The sequence below is a fragment of the Panulirus ornatus genome, chromosome 20 (assembly GCF_036320965.1).
Source record: "Panulirus ornatus isolate Po-2019 chromosome 20, ASM3632096v1, whole genome shotgun sequence".
Classification (NCBI taxonomy): Eukaryota; Metazoa; Arthropoda; class Malacostraca; order Decapoda; family Palinuridae; genus Panulirus; species Panulirus ornatus.
The window spans coordinates 5,052,501-5,073,179 of record NC_092243.1 but is presented as its reverse complement, the minus strand read 5'-3'; the positions used below and the strand labels follow the sequence as shown (position 1 = coordinate 5,073,179).

Here is a 20,679-nt window from a genome sequence, read left to right as displayed (position 1 = left end):
TTTATGTTCTACTTCAACCTTACAAAATACGTTTCCAGAAATCAGTAAAACAGGTAAACAGACAAGCAAAAGTTAAGGCAGCTTATGTAAATATATATTTTTTTTTCGTAATATGCAACATAAAAGGACAAATATAAAGCATAACATACACAGAGAGCAGCTGCTGCTGACATGATGCCCGCAAATCTTGTCCACGGGACCACATCTGCCTCTCTCTTCACCTGCGGGTTTTTTTTTTTTTTTATATATATATTTCAATTTATTCATTTCTTTTAGTTACTGGCTTCTGGATCCCTCCACCGCGACAGAAGTGAGTGTTGTGTTATTACGGTTAGTGCGTACTTACGTGCAGGCTTACCGTCAGGGTTCATGGTTCCCTGTGACCCTGTCGCCCCTTCCTCTGACCCTAAGGAGGAGGGGGAGGGCAAGGGCTGACCTGTGGCCAAGGTCAGGCCCAGCTGGTCGGCCAACTCCTGGTGGTCTTGTGGGTGGATGTAGTCGAACACGTTGCTGCCAGTCATTTCCACCTGCCGGAGAGAGAAATGTAATTCAATTGTTTCCAGATGATTAGGAGAGGAACCCATGCGTGGCGCTGTGAAAACACACATTAAAATTCTAACTAACACCTTATTTTTCTGCGTTATTATTGTGAATATTTTACACACACACACACACACACATATCATATATATATATATATATATATATATATATATATATATATATATATATATATATATATATATATATATATTACAGTTTTGAGAGTTTCTGGCAATGCCATTGTAGGATAACATTTCACAAATTATAATCGTCAGCTGAATGAGGTTCATCATCTCTGGGATGAACTTTCGGGGATGTTCAGTCTTTCTGGGATAATTCTTCTCTGCGTCACTTTAGGAAGTAGGGGGTACTTCCTGTTTTGCTAAGTCTCCCCTTCCTTAAACGCGAGCCTTGTTGCATCACACTTTCATTTATCACCTCTTTTGGAGGATGTTCCATGACACATCTCGTTCTCTGCGGATGTTCCATATCTCGTTTTCTTCTCATTCATCCCACTTGTCATTTTTCCTTCGTATCTCAGTTGATTTCGTTTTGTTTCTCTTTCTTCTGCCTTAGTAATGTTAGTGACTCTTGTGATATATTAAGACCTTTCCCCACACAGTTCTCCATTTCAACCTGGGCTACGGGGAGTGAAGGCCACCCCCCCCCCCGCCTCTCCCCCAAAAAAAGACCACCAGATTCGTGATCACACTCCCCCTCTCTCTTCTCCCAACGCCTCCCAGCATTCTCTCTCTCTCTCTCTCTCTCTCTCTCTCTCTCTCTCTCTCTCTCTCTCTCTCTCTCTCTCTCTCTCTTCCAGTACGTGCGGCCTCTGCCTCTCACCACACGGATTGTGCCTACCTCTCTCCCCATTTCTCGTGTTTGTTTCCCCCCACCATCCTGCGTGTGCCTCTGTCCTTTTAGCTTACACACACACACACACACACACACACACACACACACACACACACACACACTTACACTCTCTCTCTCTCTCTCTCTCTCTCTCTCTCTCTCTCTCTCTCTCTCTCTCTCTCTCTCCTTTGAAGTGCTTGTCGTCAGTTCACCCGTTCCTTCCCAAGTGTTCGATATTCTCTCCCTCATCCTCACACAGTTCCCCCAGGGCTGAGGATGTTTCTCCCTCGCTGCCCCCTCGTGTTGGAGGTTTCTCCCTACGATTCGCCAACACACGCCCTGCGTGCTGAAGGGTGGGCGTGGTGATCCACACTCTTGCCCTGAGGTAGGGAGGGGGGTTGGTGGTCGGTTACTCTCCCTTTTCTTCCTTCCTCCGCCATGTCTGTCATATCAGATATCCTCCCTCTCCTCTACCCACCATTATCCTCTGTCTCGGGCGTTACATATTCCTCGACGTCTTCTATCCCCGCCGCTCCCTACCGCCTCTCCCTCCTATCCCTTAACCGCTATCCATGACCGTCTATCCACCCTTAAGCCAGTTAGTCTCTCTCCCTACAACTACCCTCCCTGAATATATATATATATATATATATATATATATACAGTCTCCCTCTGCCAGCCACTGCCCTGAGGCTTGGTGGTGGAGATTCTCCCTTTCTCTCTTCTTCTTCTTCTTTTCCTCCTCCTCCTCCAATGGTGGTGATGGTGGTGTTGTTGGAGGAGGCTGGGGGAGGGTCGGGGGAAGAGCACCACCCCCCTCCCCTCCCCCTCCCTCCCACGGCAGTATCGAGCCGCCCGGCCGTAGTGGGGGTCGTGGCTGGCATCCCAAGTAGGTGAAGCCGCAATGCGAACACGACCAGAGGTGGGGACTCCAGCGGCGGCGGCGGCACCACGCCCGTCCCTCATGCCACACACACTCACACACACACACACACACACACACACGCCCTCCTCCTCCTCTTCCTTCATACAGGCGGCGCAGCAGGAGGAAGAGGAGGAGGAGGAAGAGGAGGAGGAGGAGGAAGCCCTGGGGCAAAGCCATCCCTCCAACCTACTCCTTCTGTTAGGTGGGAGACATTGGGGGGGCCTAGTCAGAGGAGTCCCGCTCCCGAAACCTACTCAGTTCTTCTGTAGGTGGTGACTGCGTTCATGGAGAAGCCTCAAGCCCCACAAGTTCTGGGGTCGAAGTACAAAGAGATCGAAATAGCGACTCTCCAAACCTACCCTTCCTCCTGCAGGTGGCTCACTGTAAATGGGGACGGATGGTCTGATCTACAGGGGGAAAATCTCTAGGCCTCCAAGCATGGGAATTTCCAACCAACTCCCACGACTGTACAGGGGAGATGTATACGTGGGTGTGTGTACGTGTGTTTGACTCGGGGAGGAACCTTATGGCCAGTAAGTTAGGTGGTGCCACATATCCTCAACGTCCTCCGTTCTGTAAGTGGAGGGTCCAGATAGGTGACGACTGGAGTCCTAAAGACTCCATAGGGAGCTTATCTCTGGCATTCTCCTCACTCATGTGTAGGGGGCGGTGACGTGTATCCTAGCGCACTACTGGACTGACAGAGGAGAAAATGGGTTAAATGTCTTCAAAGATCAAAATGAATGAATTTTATCAACTCTCTTGAGTCATTTTCTTAAAGAAGAATATTCACGAATACTTCTTCTACTGCTACTACTACTACTACAACTACTGCTACTACTATTACTACTACCACTACTAGTAATAATTATGATAAAACTAATGATTCTTGAAACATTCTCTATTATAAATTATCATATGAGTAAACAATATCATTCCTCTGTTTCGTAGGTGTTTGTTTGTACCCAGGTCCCATAATGGCAGCCGTGTTCTCCTGAAGGTCCTCCTAGGTCGTGTTCACCTATTACCCCAGGTTCCTCCCAGGTCTTGTCCACGTATTACCCCAGGTCCCTTTCTAAAGACACAGGGTCGTCCCTACCCATCCCACGGGGGCGTGGGAGCGGTACTCACCTGTGAGAGGCCGAGGTATATGGAGACGGTCTCGGAAATGTATAGGAACCTTCCGTCGGCAGCCAAGGTGAAGGCAAACCCGTCCAGGCTCTGGAGGATGTGGGTGCCCTGGTGCACCTCGAAGATGTCCATGGTCATCCCGGACATAGATCGCGGTCTGATGTTGCCACCGGCTGCGTCCGACACAAAAGGAAGGTCTCACATTAGTCGGTGGTGATGATGTAGTGGTGATGGTGGTGGTGGTGGCACAGTGGTTGTATTGGTGGTGATGGCAGTGGTGTGTGGTGGTGGTGGTGGCACAGTGGTTGTATTGGTGGTGATGGCAGTGGTGTGTGGTGGTGGTGGTGGCACAGTGGTTGTATTGGTGGTGATGGCAGTGGTGTGTGGTGGTGGTGGTGGAGAGGGGAAGGCAGTATTAACTTAGCCAGCTAGTTATGAACAATCAGTGACTCGGATATTTCCCAATAACTTCCCTGAGGAAGAATTTATATATATGTGTGTGTGTGTACCCAGTCCTCTCTCCCCCAACCACAGGGAGAAGGGGGTGAGTGGAGAAATCTCCTCCTCACCTCCTCCCCACTCCCTGTTCTTCTATGACCTCCCCTTTCCCTCCTCACTTTCAGTGCACAGGTCCCCATACAAGCTCCTGCAGCGGATGATTTCACCTCACCACAAGTGTAGAGGGAACCTCATTCACTTCCTTCAGATCACCTTTACGGCTTTCACGGATGAGGTCGACTGCAAATCTCTCCTACGTCGCTCCTTCCTGGTCCTCGTCTCATGAGGTCTCGGTAAATCCACGCTTGTGACCCCCCTCACCCTCTATAAGAAGTGACACGGTGTAGCATAAGTCTTTGCTTTTTAGACTTCCGCCGTTTGACTTTTCTGTCTCCTCCCGGTTCCCTTTCTGCTCGGTCTATCGTGGTGGTCAACGATGGTGCAAAATTCTTCATCGTATCTTCTCGACTGTGGTGTTCCTCAGGGATCAGTGCTATCGCCTCTCTCATTCCTTCTCTCTATAAATGATCTTTCCTCGACATCCGAAAACCCATCCACTCCTACGCCGATGATTCCATTCTACACACACACACACACCACCTCGCTTTCCCTCTCCTCCTCACTCCAATACTCGCTCTTTTTCTCGCGCTGAACATGAATTCCCTCTCTTAATGCGGACCTGTGCAGTAGCGTCTTGGAATGAGAGAGCGGTACACTGGTAAAATTCAATTATGCAAAGAACCCCACTTCTAGTAACATCTCTTTCTAAATATAACTAATTTCCCAACTATTCAATTTCAAACCACTACAATTCAACCTTGCAGTAAAAAAAAAAAAAAATATTAGGGCATTAACAATATATCCTCCACTATCTTGAAAACCCTTTTAGAACGCACTACATAATCTGCTTTCCTTCCCCCCAAAAAAATCTTGGTTGGTCTTGTAAACCCTTAAAAATGTGCCACATAGAACCTGCTTTTGGCCTCAAAAAAAAAAAAAGCCTTGCTGGTGTTGGACATTTGCTATTGCCGTATCTAGAGTGTGGTCTTCATACCATTCTCGAGTTTGGAGCATTTACTCGCATGTCCTGGCGTGGCTCTTCATGCAAAAAGGTGGGCGGGACCCAGTCGCGTCTCTACCTTGAACCAACACTCCACAAAGTGTCACCTCTCGTCACCCACCCCTCCCCGTCCACCATGATGTTGTTGGCTCCTCCCTGTTCTACAGGTATTGTGACGGTTATGATAGAAACTGGAGGGTTGACATGATTTGGTAGATGGTATCAAACATGGTTTTTACAAGGATGATATGATATGTCACTTGGCAGAAGGATGATAAACATGATCATAAGGTTCATAAACATGAGCATAAGGATGATAAACATGATCATAAGGTTCATAAACATGAGCATAAGGATGATAAACATGATCATAAGGTTGATAAACGATTATAAGTGTATCAACAGGACTAGAAACATATGATTCTGATAATTAAAAAGAAATAATGCGGATGATTAGGAGACTAGTGGCGCCCCGGACGAGAAACCATCAAGACCCCCAGGATGATAAACAGATCCTCCAGGACGATAAACAGAACCTCCAGGATGATAAACAGAACCTCCAGGACGATAAACAGAACCTCCAGGATGATAAACAGATCCTCCAGGACGATAAACAGGTCCTCCAGGACGATAAACAGATCCTCCAGGATGATAAACAGGTCCTCCAGGATGATAAACAGATCCTCCAGGATGATAAACAGGTCCTCCAGGACGATAAACAGATCCTCCAGGACGATATACAGAGGCAGCAACGGGAACAACAACAACAACAACAACAACAACAACAACATTGCAATGTATGAAACAATAAGAACAAGAACAACAGTAACCACTACAGCAGCAGCTACAACATACAACAACAGCACTACAACAGGGGTGGAAGAGGGGGATGGGGGGGTAAGGCACTTAAAAAAAAAAGGGGGGGTGGGAAGGGGGGAGGGGGGTCAGAAGTGAAGAGGTGCAGGAGCAGAGCGGCTGGTGGACGGACGCACGCGTACCGGGCGTAACCCACTCCATAAACACGGGTTCACAAAAGTGTAAAATAACTCCACGGGGGAAGGGAGAGAACCCTACCTCCTCCCCTTCCCCCTTCCCGCTGGTTGGTGTGTGGACCATGCTGTGGTCTGTTGTGCACGACGGAGAGACGTGAGGCCACCAAGGGATGGGGTGAGGGAAGTGAGAGGCCACTGGGAGTGGTGTGAGGGGGACAGAGAGAGAGAGAGAGAGAGAGAGAGAGAGAGAGAGAGAGAGAGAGAGAGAGAGAGAGAGAGAGAGAGAGAGAGAGAGTATGAGAGGCCACTAGATTTTTCTTAAGGGGAGTGCCACTGATATTGTGTAAGGGCAAGTGAGAGGTCACTAGTAGTGGTGTGAGGGGAGTGAAAGGCCACTACAAGTGATGTGAGGGGAGAGAGGCCAATGGTAGTGGTGTGAGGGGATTCTGAGGTACTGGGAGTGGTGTGAGAGGCCACTAGAAGTGATGTGAGGGGAGTGAGAGGCCACTTGAAGTGATGTGAGGGGAGTGAGAGGCCACTAGATTGGTGTGTGAGGGGAATGAGAGGCCACTGGAGTTGAGAGGTAGGTGACACTGGCTCACGTTACATGAGATGGACACACAACACAAGAGGAAGTACAGGGTACACCATAGTCTTGTGTCCTGCAGTCTGTATTCTAGGTATGAGAACCTCCGTGGTATAGCGGTCAGCGCTGCTGAATGTGACGCCGCCCGGGATTCGAGTGCATGGGTTCGAATCTTGGGTGGCGGCAGTCCGTCCACAGTTAGACCAAGCTCTTCATCCTCCCCTCCCCGTAGGTAGGGCGATCAATCTGGTACATCGTTAATGAAATGGCTGTGATTAGGGCATTCAATTGCCTACGCCGTCTCAGGCTCTAAAAAAACAAACACAGTTGCTTAGAAATTGATGGCTAAGCGTTGTTTTTGCGTATAAACAAACATGGTTGCTTAATCATGAGGGACGAAGCGTTGCTTCTGTGTATAAACAACCATAAGTTGCATAATTACCGGTGGCTAAGCGTAGCTTCTGCGTATGTAGCATAAATGACTTTGAAGGACTGTTCTAACACTGACAGATGCGTATGGGGTGGGTGGGTGGGGTGTGGTCGTGTCTCTCTCTCTCCACCCTGGGTGTTGGGTCTGGAGAGAGAGAGAGAGAGAGAGAGAGAGAGAGAGAGAGAGAGAGAGAGAGAGAGAGGGAGAGAGAGAGAGAGACTGAGGTAGGAGGGAGTGGATGAGTGGGGAGCTAGCAACACAGAGCCTCTCCCCAAACCCAAGACACTTGGGTGGAGACAGTGATCTCCATCATCCGGGTGGACATCAACACCTACTTATCTCCCCCTCGCCCTCATCCCTCCCTCCCTCAACTCTCTCTCTCTCTCTTCTCTCTCTCTCTCTCTCTCTCTCTCTCTCTCTCTCTCTCTCTCTTAAACACACACACACACACATTATATATATATATATATATATATATATATATATATATATATATATATATATATATATATCCTAAATCTCTTTTTTTCTCTGTATTTCCGTTGTCAGTTCATAATTCTTACAATAAGAAAACATAAGTTAATAATAGGTACTTAGCCTTAAGTAAAACGCTTGTTTGCTTGCTTACTTAACTTGCTTGCTTGTTTAATTGCTTAGGGTGAAAACAGATCGATTTCTTGCTAAAACCGACTCTATGAAGCCTTTGACTATTTCTATAACTACGTCACACGATTTCTTAAGCACCTCAGAACACGGGGTTAACAACCCTCACGTATATCGTTCATGGTGGAGAAGGAGGTGGATGAAGTGGGCGTGTGGAAAGTAGAGGAATAAAGAACAAGAAAATGTATGGAGGTGGGGGGGAAGTATAGAGGCGAAGCCCTGATGAATCGAGAGAGAGAGAGAGAGAGAGAGAGAGAGAGAGAGAGAGAGAGAGAGAGAGAGAGAGAGAGAGAGAGAGAGATCCCATAATGTCTGCTGGCCTAATCCACCAGGCCCTCTGTGTGTGTGTGTGTGTGTGTGTGTGTGTTTCCCCGTAATCAACCCTCCATGTCCGCCCCCTTTATTATTACACTCCCGTTTTCTATGACGACTGGGGGGAGGGGGGGGTCCCCTCGGCGTCATCGGCTGACGCAAGAACCAAACCTAACCCAGCACGCTCCGGCCTGCGTGCACGCGCGTGCGCCTGGAAAAAATACGGCTCTCCATAAACTCCACACTGGCCACTCAAACTCCCTATGAAAACCGCAATCTACACTCAACAGACCGCAATCTACACCCAATAGACCGCAATCTACACCCAACAGACCGCAATCTACACCTAATAGACCGCAATCTACACCCAACAGACCGCAATCTACACCTAATAGACCGCAATCTACACCCAATAGACTGCAATCTACACCCAATAGACCGCAATCTACACCCAACAGACCGCAATCTACACCCAATAGACCGCAATCTACACCCAATAGACCGCAATCTACACCCAACAGACCGCAATCTACACCAACAACTTTCCATGAACTCTACTTCCTGCCACACAAACTCTCCATACACCATCACATGACCCCATGACTCAGCCACGAACGAAGAGCAAAGTTGCCCTTAACTCTCCATACACCATCACATGACCCCTTAACTCTCCACCGGATCCAATTCGATAAATCGAGGGTGCGCCTTCACCCTCACCACCATGCCTTCGACTCTACACTCATCTGCGATGAACCTAACTAGAGGAGGTGGTGACGCCGTGACGTCATCGATGGCCCGTCCAGCCAATCCCGGACGCGACCCACGACGTCACATGGGCGTCCGGCCACTCCCAGAGAGCGGATCGTGACGTCATCACGGGCGTCCGGCCAATCCCCAGACGACAACACGGGTGACGTCATCATGGACGTCCACCCAATCCCCGACGAGACCTCCCGGATCCTGACCCTCCCCCCCCCCCACACTATTACATTATGACCCCTGATGGCCCTGTAATCCCTGACCCCCGGATCACCGGCCACGCTAACTACCCCCGGCCGCCCTTGTAATTACAGTCGTTACGGCAGTTAACATCATTCACATCCCGGGAATTACGGCCCCCTAATGACCCCGACAATGGAAGAATATTAGTGATATGAGACCTGTTGATAGGGGGGGGGGAGGGGGGCAGGAGGAAGGGGGGAGGAGGGAGGAGGGAGGGGGGAACTGGTTAACCGTTTTCTTGTCCACTTCTCAAATTATCGAGACAAAAATTATTTTGCCACCGTTTTCTTCCTCGTTAACCGGCTCGTTAACAGCCTTGTTGGTAACTTGTCATCCTGGGTCATTTATCGTAATGCTTCATAAACAACTTCTTTGTTAAGCTGTGGACGGGTTGGTACACTCCCCAACACGACGGTACACGACACTTGAACACGACGGTACACGACACTTGAACACGACGGTACGCGACCCATGAACACGACGGTACACGACCCTTGAACACGACGGTACACGACACTTGAACACGACGGTACGTGACCCTTGAACACGACGGTACACGACCCTTGAACACGACGGTACACGACACTTGAACACGACGGTACGCGACCCTTTGGGTATGATGGCCTTGCCTTTGACCTGATCCTTTTGGAGTGTCCGCGAGTTCAGAGGTCACGTCATCATACCTAAGGGTTATCAAGGCCACGTCATCATACCTAAGGGTTATCAAGGTCACGTCATCATACCTAAGGGTTATCAAGGTCACGTCATCATACCTAAGGGTTATCAAGGCCACGTCATCATACCTAAGGGTTATCAAGGTCACGTCATCATACCTAAGGGTTATTAAGGCCACGTCATCATCGTCATCATACCTAAGGGTCGTACCGTCGTGCTCCAGAACACGACCTTGGTAATGAGTCGTTTATAACCGGACGACACAACGACCCCTCCCCCCCCTTGTGCACAAGCAAGGGGAAAAATTCCCGTGGAATTGATGGCTGTCAACTGCCGGAGCCGAGGTAGATGGTAGATTTGCGGGGGCGGGGGTCCAGGGGAAGGAGGGTCGATAGACTGTAGAGGAGAATTGATGGAAAGGGGGTTTTGGGAGGGAAGGGAAGGGAAGGGAAGGGGAGGGAGAGCTATGGATATAAGGCGAGTGGATGACGGAAGTACAATAGGGGAAGGATGGTGTGGTCCGAGTTGATGGATGGAAAGTGGTCTGTCGTCAAGCAACTTGGGGAAAAAAAATTAAGAAGTTGAGAGAGAGAGAGAGAGAGAGAGAGAGAGAGAGAGAGAGAGAGAGAGAGAGAGTCACGGTCCAGAGCATGACCAGTACTGGTCTCTTTCTCGAGTCAACTAAGCATTTCCGATCATTCAAATGGTCTTCCATATACACACTAAAAGTATCTTTTTATGTCCATAGACTTCAACATTTTTTTCCCATATCCCTGAAGACAAACCTTACGGCTCATAAACTTAATTCTCCCATATCTACCATATATATATATATATATATATATATATATATATATATATATATATATATATATATATATATTTCATTTTTTCATTCTTTTATTTATTTTCATATATTCGCCATTTCCCGCGTCGCCGAGATAGCGTTTAGAACAAAGGAATAAGCCTTCGAGGGAATATCCTTACTAGGCCCCCTTCTCTGTTCCTTCTTTTGGAAAATTAGGAAACGAGAGAGGAGGATTTCCAGCCCCCCGCTCCCTCCCCTTTTAGTCGCCTTGTACGACACGCAGGGAGTACGTGGGAAGTCTTCTTTCTCCCCTGTCCCCAGGGATAAGATTTTAAACATTATTATTTCTACTAGTTTCATTTACACTCGTTCGCATCCTTTGATGTCTCTGGTCCGATGTACACTTATGAGACCAGGTTCCACTGGCCTCACCAAGCCTTACAAAGACCATCAGTGACCATGAGTGAAAAAGTGTAGGTTAGTGTGTTATGAAGAACCCTCACACACCCTGACCATACCCAACCCACACACTCGGTCACCTCACACCACAGACCATACCCAACCCACACACTCACTCACTCACTTCACACCACAGACCATACCCAACCCACACACTCGCGCACCTCACACCACAGACCATACCCAACCCACACACTCGGTTACCTCACACCACAGACCATACCCAACCCACACACTCGCTCACCTCACACCACAGACCATACCCAACCCACACACTCACTCGCTCACTTCACACCACAGACCATACCCTACCACTCCTAGTGCACACATACCTTCCTTACCTGACAGTTCGAACCTCACCTTGACCATCACCCCCTCTCCACGTCCGCACACTCTCTCCTCATTTCACACAACAAACTTTCAACCATGGGAAAAAACTCTTTTCTTTTCCTACCTTTGTGGTCGATCACGGGTGTAGGGGGCGAGGGTCCGAGACAGAAGAATGGCATATTAACTATCTCTCGACACACACACACACACACACCCACACCCATACACACACACACACACACAAAGTATATATATATATATATATATATATATATATATATATATATATATATATATATATATATAAACAGTTGTGGCGGGAGCCATTCAGGTCACGTCATACAACTTATGCATAAGCCGCGGCCTCTCGCCATACACCACACACATCACGAGAACACAGGAGGCCAAGTAATACCCTACCACAGCGACATTCTGGACATTCCTGCCGCCCCTCCACTGAGCCCCTCAGCCCTAGAAGGGGAGTTGGGGGAGTCGGGTGGAGTGGGTCCCTGATATTCATAATTCACGCGGGTTCTCTGCCTTGTATGGCCCGTCACCTCCTCAGCTGACGACGAAGACGACTCTTCCCCCAGCCTAGCCTCCGCCTCCTCCTCCTCCTCCTCTTCCTCGTTCTTTGGAAGGACATTCTGTGGGTGTTTATGGTTTAGGGTTCTATGTGGTGGTGTGGTTCAGGGATGTCTTTATCTAAGGCTGGGTGTACATTCATACGAAGTGGTTCTTCATTTTCGTAAAGCGTGATCGAACTTTCCTTTTGTGACCGTTTTTATATATATATATGCTAGGTTAAGTTAGGTTTAGGTTAAGTTAGGTTTAGGTTAGGTTAGGTTTAGGTTAGGTTAGAGTTAGGTTTGGTTAGGTCAGAATTAGGTTAGACTGAAGTTAGGTTAGATTTGGGTTAGTTTAAGTTAGGTTAGGTTTGATTTAGGTTTGGTTTGGTTAAGTTAGGTTTGGTTTGGTTAGATTGAAGTTAGCTTTGATTTAAAAGTAAGGTTAGGTTAGGATTAACTTAGGTTAGGTTAGATTAGGTTAGGTTAGGTTTCATTTAGGATTGGTTACGGTAGATTTCGGTTAAGTTAGATTTATATTTCGGTTAGTTTGAATTAGATTTAAGTTCGGATAAGTCAGATTAGGTAGGAATTAAGTTAGGTTAAGGGTGAATAACCATATCGTACTACACGCCCTTTTCACAGACTGCTGACGTGCAAAACACCCTGAAAAATCATACACTGCTTTTTGTGTATGCAATACTGATATCAAACACATGTGCAGGCATATATGAATATCTACAACACACACACACACACACACACACACACACACACACACACACACACAGACAAATAAGAAAAATATCATATGTATCATCCTTGGGGACAGAGAAGAAAGAATACTTCCCACGTATTCCTTGTGTGTCGTAAAAGTCGACTAAAAGGGGAGGGAGCGGGGGAAGGGGGCTGGAAATCCTCCCCTTCTGTTTTAAAGAAGGACCAGAGAAGGGGGCCAAGTGAGGATTTTTCCCTTGAAAGGCTCGGTCATCTGTTCGTGACGCTACTTCGCTGACGCGGGAAATGGCGAAATTGAATGAAAAAAGAAAAACGTTTTCATGTTCGCTGTTTCCCGCGTGAGCGAGGCAGCGTCAAGAACAGGTGATAGATCCCTCGATGGAAAACTCCTCACACGAATCCTTGTTCTGTTCCTTCTTTTGGAAAGCAATACAGGAGGAGAGGATTTCCAGCCACCCGCTCCCGCCCCTCTTCGTTGCCTTCTGAGACACAGGGAATATGTGGGCAGCATTCTTTGTTCCCTATCCCCAGGGATATCTATCGATCTATCTATCTATCTATCTATCTATCTATATATCTTCTTTTTCAAACTATTCGCCATTTCCCGCATTAGCGAGGTAGCGTTAAGAACAGAGGACTGGACCTCTGAGGGAATACCCTCACCTGGCCCAATTCTCTGTTCCTTCTTTTGGAAAATTAAAAAAAATATATATATATATATATATATGTGTATATATATATATATATATATATATATATATATATATATATATATATATATATATATAGATAGAAAAAATCTATATATATATATATATATATATATACACACACACACACAATTGCCAGATTCTACCTGCAGCTTTTTATGCATGTTATGGGGATAGAAATTTACATTCCTGTTGCCCCGTTTCTCAACCTTTTATATATCAAACATGTCTTTCATTTTATGTATGCACGCACACACACACACACACACACACACACACACAGTCTCTGTCATGGACTTACTCGCTTACAGAGCTCCTCCTCCTCCTCCTCCTTGCCCTGCTTCTGCTTGGAGCGCAGTCGTATGATAAGACACCCACCACCTCACAAACGTTTCATTCCACGTCCCTGCAGGCAAAAACGTCCTCCTCCTCCACCTACTCCCATTCCCGTCCACCAACCCCACATCTAAAGCCAGCCACGAGGGGAAAGAGACACACACACACACACACACACACACCCGAGGTCGCTCATCTGGCCAACCGTTGTGGTTTCCATATTGCCTTCATTTGTCTTTGGGGAGCAGAAGTCACATATGTATATACCCGGGAATATGTGAGTGAGTGAGTGAGGAGGCGGGATGGCAGCCAGCCTCTCCAATTTGATGAGGGAGGCGATAAGCATGTCACTCGGGGTGGGGAGGGGAGGGACGGGACAGAGGGAGGAGGGAGGGAAAAAAAAGGGGAGGTTTTGGGGATGTATAAGGCAGTGTAGTGGGTGCGGATCTTGACACTTGCTGGGTATTACTGTCTCTCAAGAGTTTGCCTATGGTGATGTGGAGGGAAGGAAGGAGAGGAGGAGTAGAATAAGTGTGGGGAGGGGAGAGGAAGGGAGGGGAGACGAGGTGGTGGGTGGGAGAGGAGGAGGGAGAGAGAGAAAGGGGAGAGAGAGAGAGGGGTTAAAGGCTGTAGTAGATTGGGGTTTTTGCTTGTTGTTTGTTTGTTTGTTTGTTTGTTTGTTGTTGATGATGATGCAACGCGTGTGACGAGAACAAAACTACGTCACCGTAACATCAAAAATTACCACCGTCACCGTAACATCATAGGACGCCCACCGTCACCGTAACATCAAACAATGCCAACGTCGTCGTCACATCGTACGATACCGACCGTCACCGTAACATCGAACGACACCCACCGTCACCCTCACCACAATACCAACCCACAGCAGGTTTTCTACAGGTCCACGTGGGTTCTCTACAGCCTTAGGGCGTCTACGTTCTCTACAGGTCCACGTGGGTTCTCTACAGCCTTAGGGTGTCTGCGTTCTCTACAGGTCCACGTGGGTTCTCTACAGCCTTAGGGCGTCTGCGTTCTCTACAGGTCCACTTGGGTTCTCTACAGCCTTAGGGTGTCTGCGTTCTCTACAGGTCCCCTTGGGTTCTCTACAGCCTTAGGGCGTCTACGGGTCTGCCATCCCTTGTAACACCAAAGCCCCACCACTCCTCCAGCCACAGTGGTTGACGTCCTCTCATAAAATCAAAGACGAAGTGCTCCCGGGGGCGCTGTGTATCAAGAGTTAAATCCAAAACAGTGATAAGTTTGCAGCCAAGACCCACTCACAACACACACACACACACACACACACACACACACAGACACACGGTGCTAGCCAACTGTTCCTCTACGGGTGTCGCACACAGCCTCTCACCAACACAACTCCTCGACCCCTGTCAACACCTAGGAAGAAACACTAGAGACATTACGACGCCTCCAGCAACACAACAACTCGACCCCTGTCAACACCTAGGAAGAAACACTAGAGACATTACGGCGCCCCAGCAACACAACAACTCGACCCCTGTCAATACCTAGGAAGAAACACTAGACGCTCTACAACACCCTGTTCACCCCCTTCCACCTCTCTCATGCAAAAGACACAGTCGGCACAAACTCTGCGATTCTTTATGGTCTCCTACGACCCAGCTTCCATTCCTTGCTCTTCGGGTTCCTAGTCGCAAGAAATATGGCTATAGCTCTAGTTCCCTACATGCTAGATGACAACTAGATAGTTTGATCACAAGTATTCTCATAAACCATAGCGATAACTACCCATCTACGTCACAACTACCTCGTAAAGATATCATGCAAGTAATGCTGGGGTGACACAGGAGTGATGACGAGCTAGTGATGACGAACTAGTGATAATGAACAGTTGATCAGTTTGTTTTCGTATCTATTATCTATCTCCATTTTGTCATCCCCCTGTCTACCTATCTACCTATCTATCTATCTATCTAGTGATATCCAAACAGATACACCTGGCCCGATCTATCCTCACGGTCACCCATCATTTCCAAAACTCCCTATAATAGAGAGAGAGACTGAGGAAACGGTGTAAGACCTGCTCTTTAACCAATCACCCCAGAAAGCAGCGCCGCCTCCCCCCACAAAAAACAAAACTATAAAATATCTAAAATACACCCCTTCCCCACGTATTGTGCTCCAGTACCGCTAATTCTCTCATAAAATTCCTAGAAAATCCGGGACGCCCCGAGGGCGCAAGGGGGTGCTCGGAGTTCGGGGTTAACAAGAAATGTAATGCCAGAAATCAAAACATCATTCACAAACGACTGTCATTTGTTTGGCTTCGGCTGGAGGAGGAGGAGGAGGATGGAGGAAGGAAGAGGAAGGAGGAAGAGGGGGATGAAGTAGAAAGGAGGTGGAGGAAGGAGCGAGGAGGAGGAAGGAGGGAGGAGGGAGGAGTAGGGAGGAGATGGGGTGTAAAAAAACAATGATAAGGTCAGATGAACGTGTGATGTCCTCCAAGGGTCCGGGTCAGCCTGAAAAATGACGACGATTCCCCCATCTATAGGGCGGGAAGGAAGGGAAATGAGGACAGACATGAGAGGGAAGGGAAATGGCTGTACAAGATGAGGGTGTGGGGACGGGAGGAGGAGGAGGGGCGAGTAGGAGGTAGGGGAAGGGAAGGGAGGTGGGGGCGGAGGCTCAGGCCATACTTTGTCGTGTGTCACGACGCGCCGTCGATGTATGATGCATGGTGTATAGATGTATGATGTATAGATGGGTGAGGTACGGGGGTGCAGATGTGTGATGTATGCGTCAATGGGCGATGAATGGATGTATAATGAATAGATGCATGATATGCGTGTAGGTGTATTTCTCATTACATACTGTGACTTGTGTGATGTATAGATGGGCGCACCTGTGACGATACACTGTGAATGTATGGTGTATAGATATACAACATACAGCTACGTGTATCTGTGTAGTACCCAAGTATGCACGTCACTCATGGATATATTGGTCAAACAATCTAGTTACGTAAGTAACTACAAAAGTAAACTATAAGTCATGTCTGGTAAAGTCATTAAGTTTATACCCTAAAGTCCGTGGGATCAAATACTCCATCACCATAAGCTTGAATTCCACTCTTACGTTCGTCAGCAGACACATATTGAGGATTCTATTACACACACACACACAAAGGATCGGGGAGTACGTGTTTAAAATATCGCTTCAAAAATGTTTAGTAAATCGTTCAGGGAAGAAATAAGAGAAACCGAACCCTAACAAAGAACTGAATTACAGGAAGTGTCGACACACATTCTTCTATCTCTTTTCTTACGCTGTTTTATAAAGCCATTTAAAAAAAATACTCATTGAGATTTTTAATTTTTCAGTCTATTTCCCCTACATTTTCAATCTCGCCTGATCTTATATACCTTCTTTCGTCTCTTCCAGCTCAAAGAATTCCTTCGAGTTCTGGTTTTATTGCCAATACTTATATTTTTCTCAGAATTCTTCCCCTTTACCATTCCTTCCTATCTACCACCATCAATTTTCTCGACACCACTTCTTCAACCACTTCGAAACGAGTTTTACTTCAAAGCGGGAGGCATCCGGCCGGTTTAGCGTGACAAGTGAGGTACCCCAAGGATCAGTTCTAGGTCCCATTATTTTTTCCCTTCTGTCATCTATATATCAGTGATCCGACGAGACAAGTGTCATCAACAGAATCTCTATACTTGCCCCCATCACGAAAGTGGGCAACGAAACTCAAATTAAGCAGTTTTAAACAGATTTAGGTAAGCTGATCTGGTTATCAGTGGCATAGCAAATAGACCTCAGAGCAGAGAAATACGCCGAAATGTATTTCGATGTTAATATTAAACACGAAACTCTTTTAAGTTTGTTAAATAATTACCAGAACTAAAAGACCTGGAAGGAATAATCAGGAATAATATAGATTACACAAAGGAATGCTGAGCTCCGATTTATTAAACAAAACAGCATCACAACACTTTACAGCCCATGGGTCCCGACCGGTGGATGTGTCCAGCTTCCTGAGTGCTACCGAAGCCTCATAAGGATAGAGGGATTCCTGGGGCAGGAGGGAAGTCATGTCAGTTATAAACTGTGCAACGAAAGACTCAGTAATACTTACTCTTTCCAATGTCGTATAAAGGCCTTTTGAAATCACCAAAGTTTATTTGAGGCGAATAAAAGCTAGAGCGTATACAAAAAATAGCAACAACACTAATTTCGTCCCTTAGATATAAGCCTCATGAATAAAGACTTCGTAATCAGTCTCTATAAATAAAAAACTGCAGACGGAGGAGATAGATATAAGAGAAGTTCTCAGAATGCTAAATAATTTCGATAATAAAGCAAGATAAAATTCATGGGAGACGGATATACGACAAGCAGATAAAACAGTAACAAGTTGGGAGGAGAGGAGGAGGAGGAGGAGGAGGAGGATATCACCCACAGATGGACAAACATTCCCTCAGTGAAGGCCATAAAACACTGGAATACAATACCATCAGACAGTGCCATAGTAAGAAAGACTCAATCCATATGAAACAAGGCTAAACAATGTATGTGATACCAAAAGTTTAATATACAATTGACTCAATTTTTTTTTATCTTTACAGAGTAGTCCCTGAAATTCTTCCACAGCGGAACGGCGGAGAAGACCAGATCATAATGTATTTTCCGTCTGTTCTTTCCTATATAACTTCCACGTTCCTTATAGTACCCCTACATAACATGGTGCTCCTTCAAGGATACATTCCTGCTAGGGAGTGTGGCGGAGTCTGCAGGTTTACTATGCTATCGTCACAGACCATCAGGTCTTCTGTCATCTGTCCTTCCCATGTACTGCTATTATGGCCCTCTAGTAGATATCCTCGTCACAGACCATCAGGTCTTCTGTCACCTGTCCTTCCCATGTACTGCCTTCACTATCCTGCAGCAGATCCTCAACATCAACACTCACTCTCCCGTCCCTCTATACTCCTTCATAACATTGCCTCAAATCTCCCCTATATCCCCTCCCCTCTCTCTCTCTCCCTCACTCTCTTCCCCACCCACTCCCCTATCCCGAGCCACCGTCCAAGGCGCGCGCTGGGGGTCACTGTGAAAAATGAACGCTATTGTTGATTTGATGGAGGAAAGAATCTAAATGAAGTCAAATCATGGGTTCTGGAGGGGACGGTGGTCGGCCTGGCCGCGGATAACACCGCACCGAAAGGCTAATGTGGGTAAAGCTGGATATATCGTGTGGCACGGGAGGGACACTGGTCTGGAGGGAAGGAGAAGGAGGGAGTGACCTGGGGGAGAGGCGGGAATACGGTGGGAGGGGGAGGGATTGACCCGAGGAGGAGAGGGAGCGGCCTGAGGAGGGTAGGATTGGCCTGGGGGAGGGAAGAGTGGCCTACGGTGAAAGGGAGGTGGGAGTAAGGCAGGAGGAGGAGGGATTAACCTTAGGAGGCGAGGGAATGACATGGGGAGGAGGATGAGGAGTGGCCTGGGGAGGAAAGGAAGCAGCGTGGGGAGGAAGGAAGTAACCAGGGGAGAGGAAGTAGTGGCCTGAGAGGAGAGGAAGTGACCTGGAGGGGTGACCAAGGGGGGAGAGGGAAAGTCAGCGTTAAAGGAAGATGAAGAAAGGGAGAGTAACGAGGGAAATGGAAGTATAGTTAGGGGGAAGAAGAAAGACCAAAAGACAGAAGATGAATGTTGAGGAAAGGAGGAGATATATCAAACAAGAAGGAGAACGAAGATATGGAGAGGAGAATGATCGAAAGATATAGGGAGATGAACCAAGAGAGGGAGGGAGGAGGAACCAAAGGGTCAAAGAAAGGGAGAATTAACCAAAGGGCTTGCGAGCGAGGTCAAGAGGGAGAATAACCACGAGAGGTAAGGTGACGGGGTGAAAGAGGGGGGCTCGTTGTGACGTCTGCTTCTTTCCTCACGCCGCTAAGCTTTAGGAACTCATGCCCCTCCTGACAACCACGACCCGGAGCCTATCTTAAAAAGATCTAAGTCTTCCGTTATTGAAAATAAACCGTTTTCTATTTTGTCCTCTGATGCGTCCTTGAAGGCCTGGGCTACGATGATATGAGGAGAGAAACACAGTAGGAGAAGAGAATGATGAAGTGGAGCTCAGGACGTAGAACATCTGGCAACGGGACAAGGACTGTAACAAGAGACGGGAGGAGGAGGAAGGGGGACTGTGGGGTTGAATCATAAACGAAAGGGAATGCAAATCCTTCAGAAATGCATTCGAGAAGACATGTTGGGGGAAAAAAAATTTTGGAACACAGCTTTCAGAAAGGCTGGTGTGCGAGATGGTGTGTGGAGATGATATTACTGTACAGTGGGTCTGGGAAGTGTAAATGGAAGCGTGGAAAAGTAATTCAGGTATTTGGTCACTGGACGAAGGCAGTGACTGTTCCACAGTATAGAGACAGAGAGAGAGTTACTGTTCCACTGAATGAAAGACAAAGATAGTCCTTGTTCCACTGGATAAAGGCACGGGGAGTCTCTGTCCCACTGGATAAAGGCAAAGGAAATTTTTGTTCCACTGGATAAAGACAAAGGGAGTCACTCTTCCACTGGATAAAGACAAAGGCAGCGACTGTCTCATGGATATAGACGGAGAACCACTATTCCACTAGATAAAGACAAAGGGAGCCACCGTTCCACTGAATAAAGGGAGCATCAATATTTTCTAAGAGAGTTCCAGTTGGGAAGCTATTCCCATGACCATAGCTGGCAGGGGAAGGGCCGGGGGGTGGGGGGGGTGACTGGTCGTGTTAAGACGAGTGGTGGACCACCACTGTGGGTTTACCAATGGAGGTGGCTTCAAGGACCAGATCCTTCCACTGTGGACGAGAGGCTGGGAAAGGGTTTAGACTCTCACAAGGAAGTGCTTCAGTGGTGTTAAGGTCACCCACATCATGGAGGCTGTGCTGGTGCGAGGGTGAGTGTGTCCGAGCGGAGGTGGGGTAGGTGGGGGAGGAGGAGTAGAATTTACCGTGGGAGCGCCAGAAGGTCGCGTGCTGGTGGCGGTGGTGTCGCCAGGGTTGGTCAT

General features: G+C 47.5%; 1 protein-coding gene across 14 annotated transcripts in view; it reads right to left on the bottom strand.

Annotated features, from left to right (window-relative positions):
• trh (PAS domain-containing protein trachealess) overlaps positions 1-20,679 on the bottom strand; it is a 1,040,091-nt gene that overhangs the window by 22,685 nt on the left and 996,727 nt on the right. For 11 of the 14 annotated variants that reach the window (XM_071674540.1, XM_071674542.1, XM_071674547.1 and 8 more), the window contains 2 exons: positions 3,455-3,627; positions 347-527 (listed from right to left, as the gene is read on the bottom strand). In XM_071674540.1, the coding sequence (XP_071530641.1) occupies positions 347-527; positions 3,455-3,627 (354 nt within the window). The remainder of the gene's footprint in view (positions 1-346; positions 528-3,454; positions 3,628-20,679) is intronic. The other 3 variants (XM_071674545.1, XM_071674549.1, XM_071674550.1) reach the window with 1 other exon arrangement.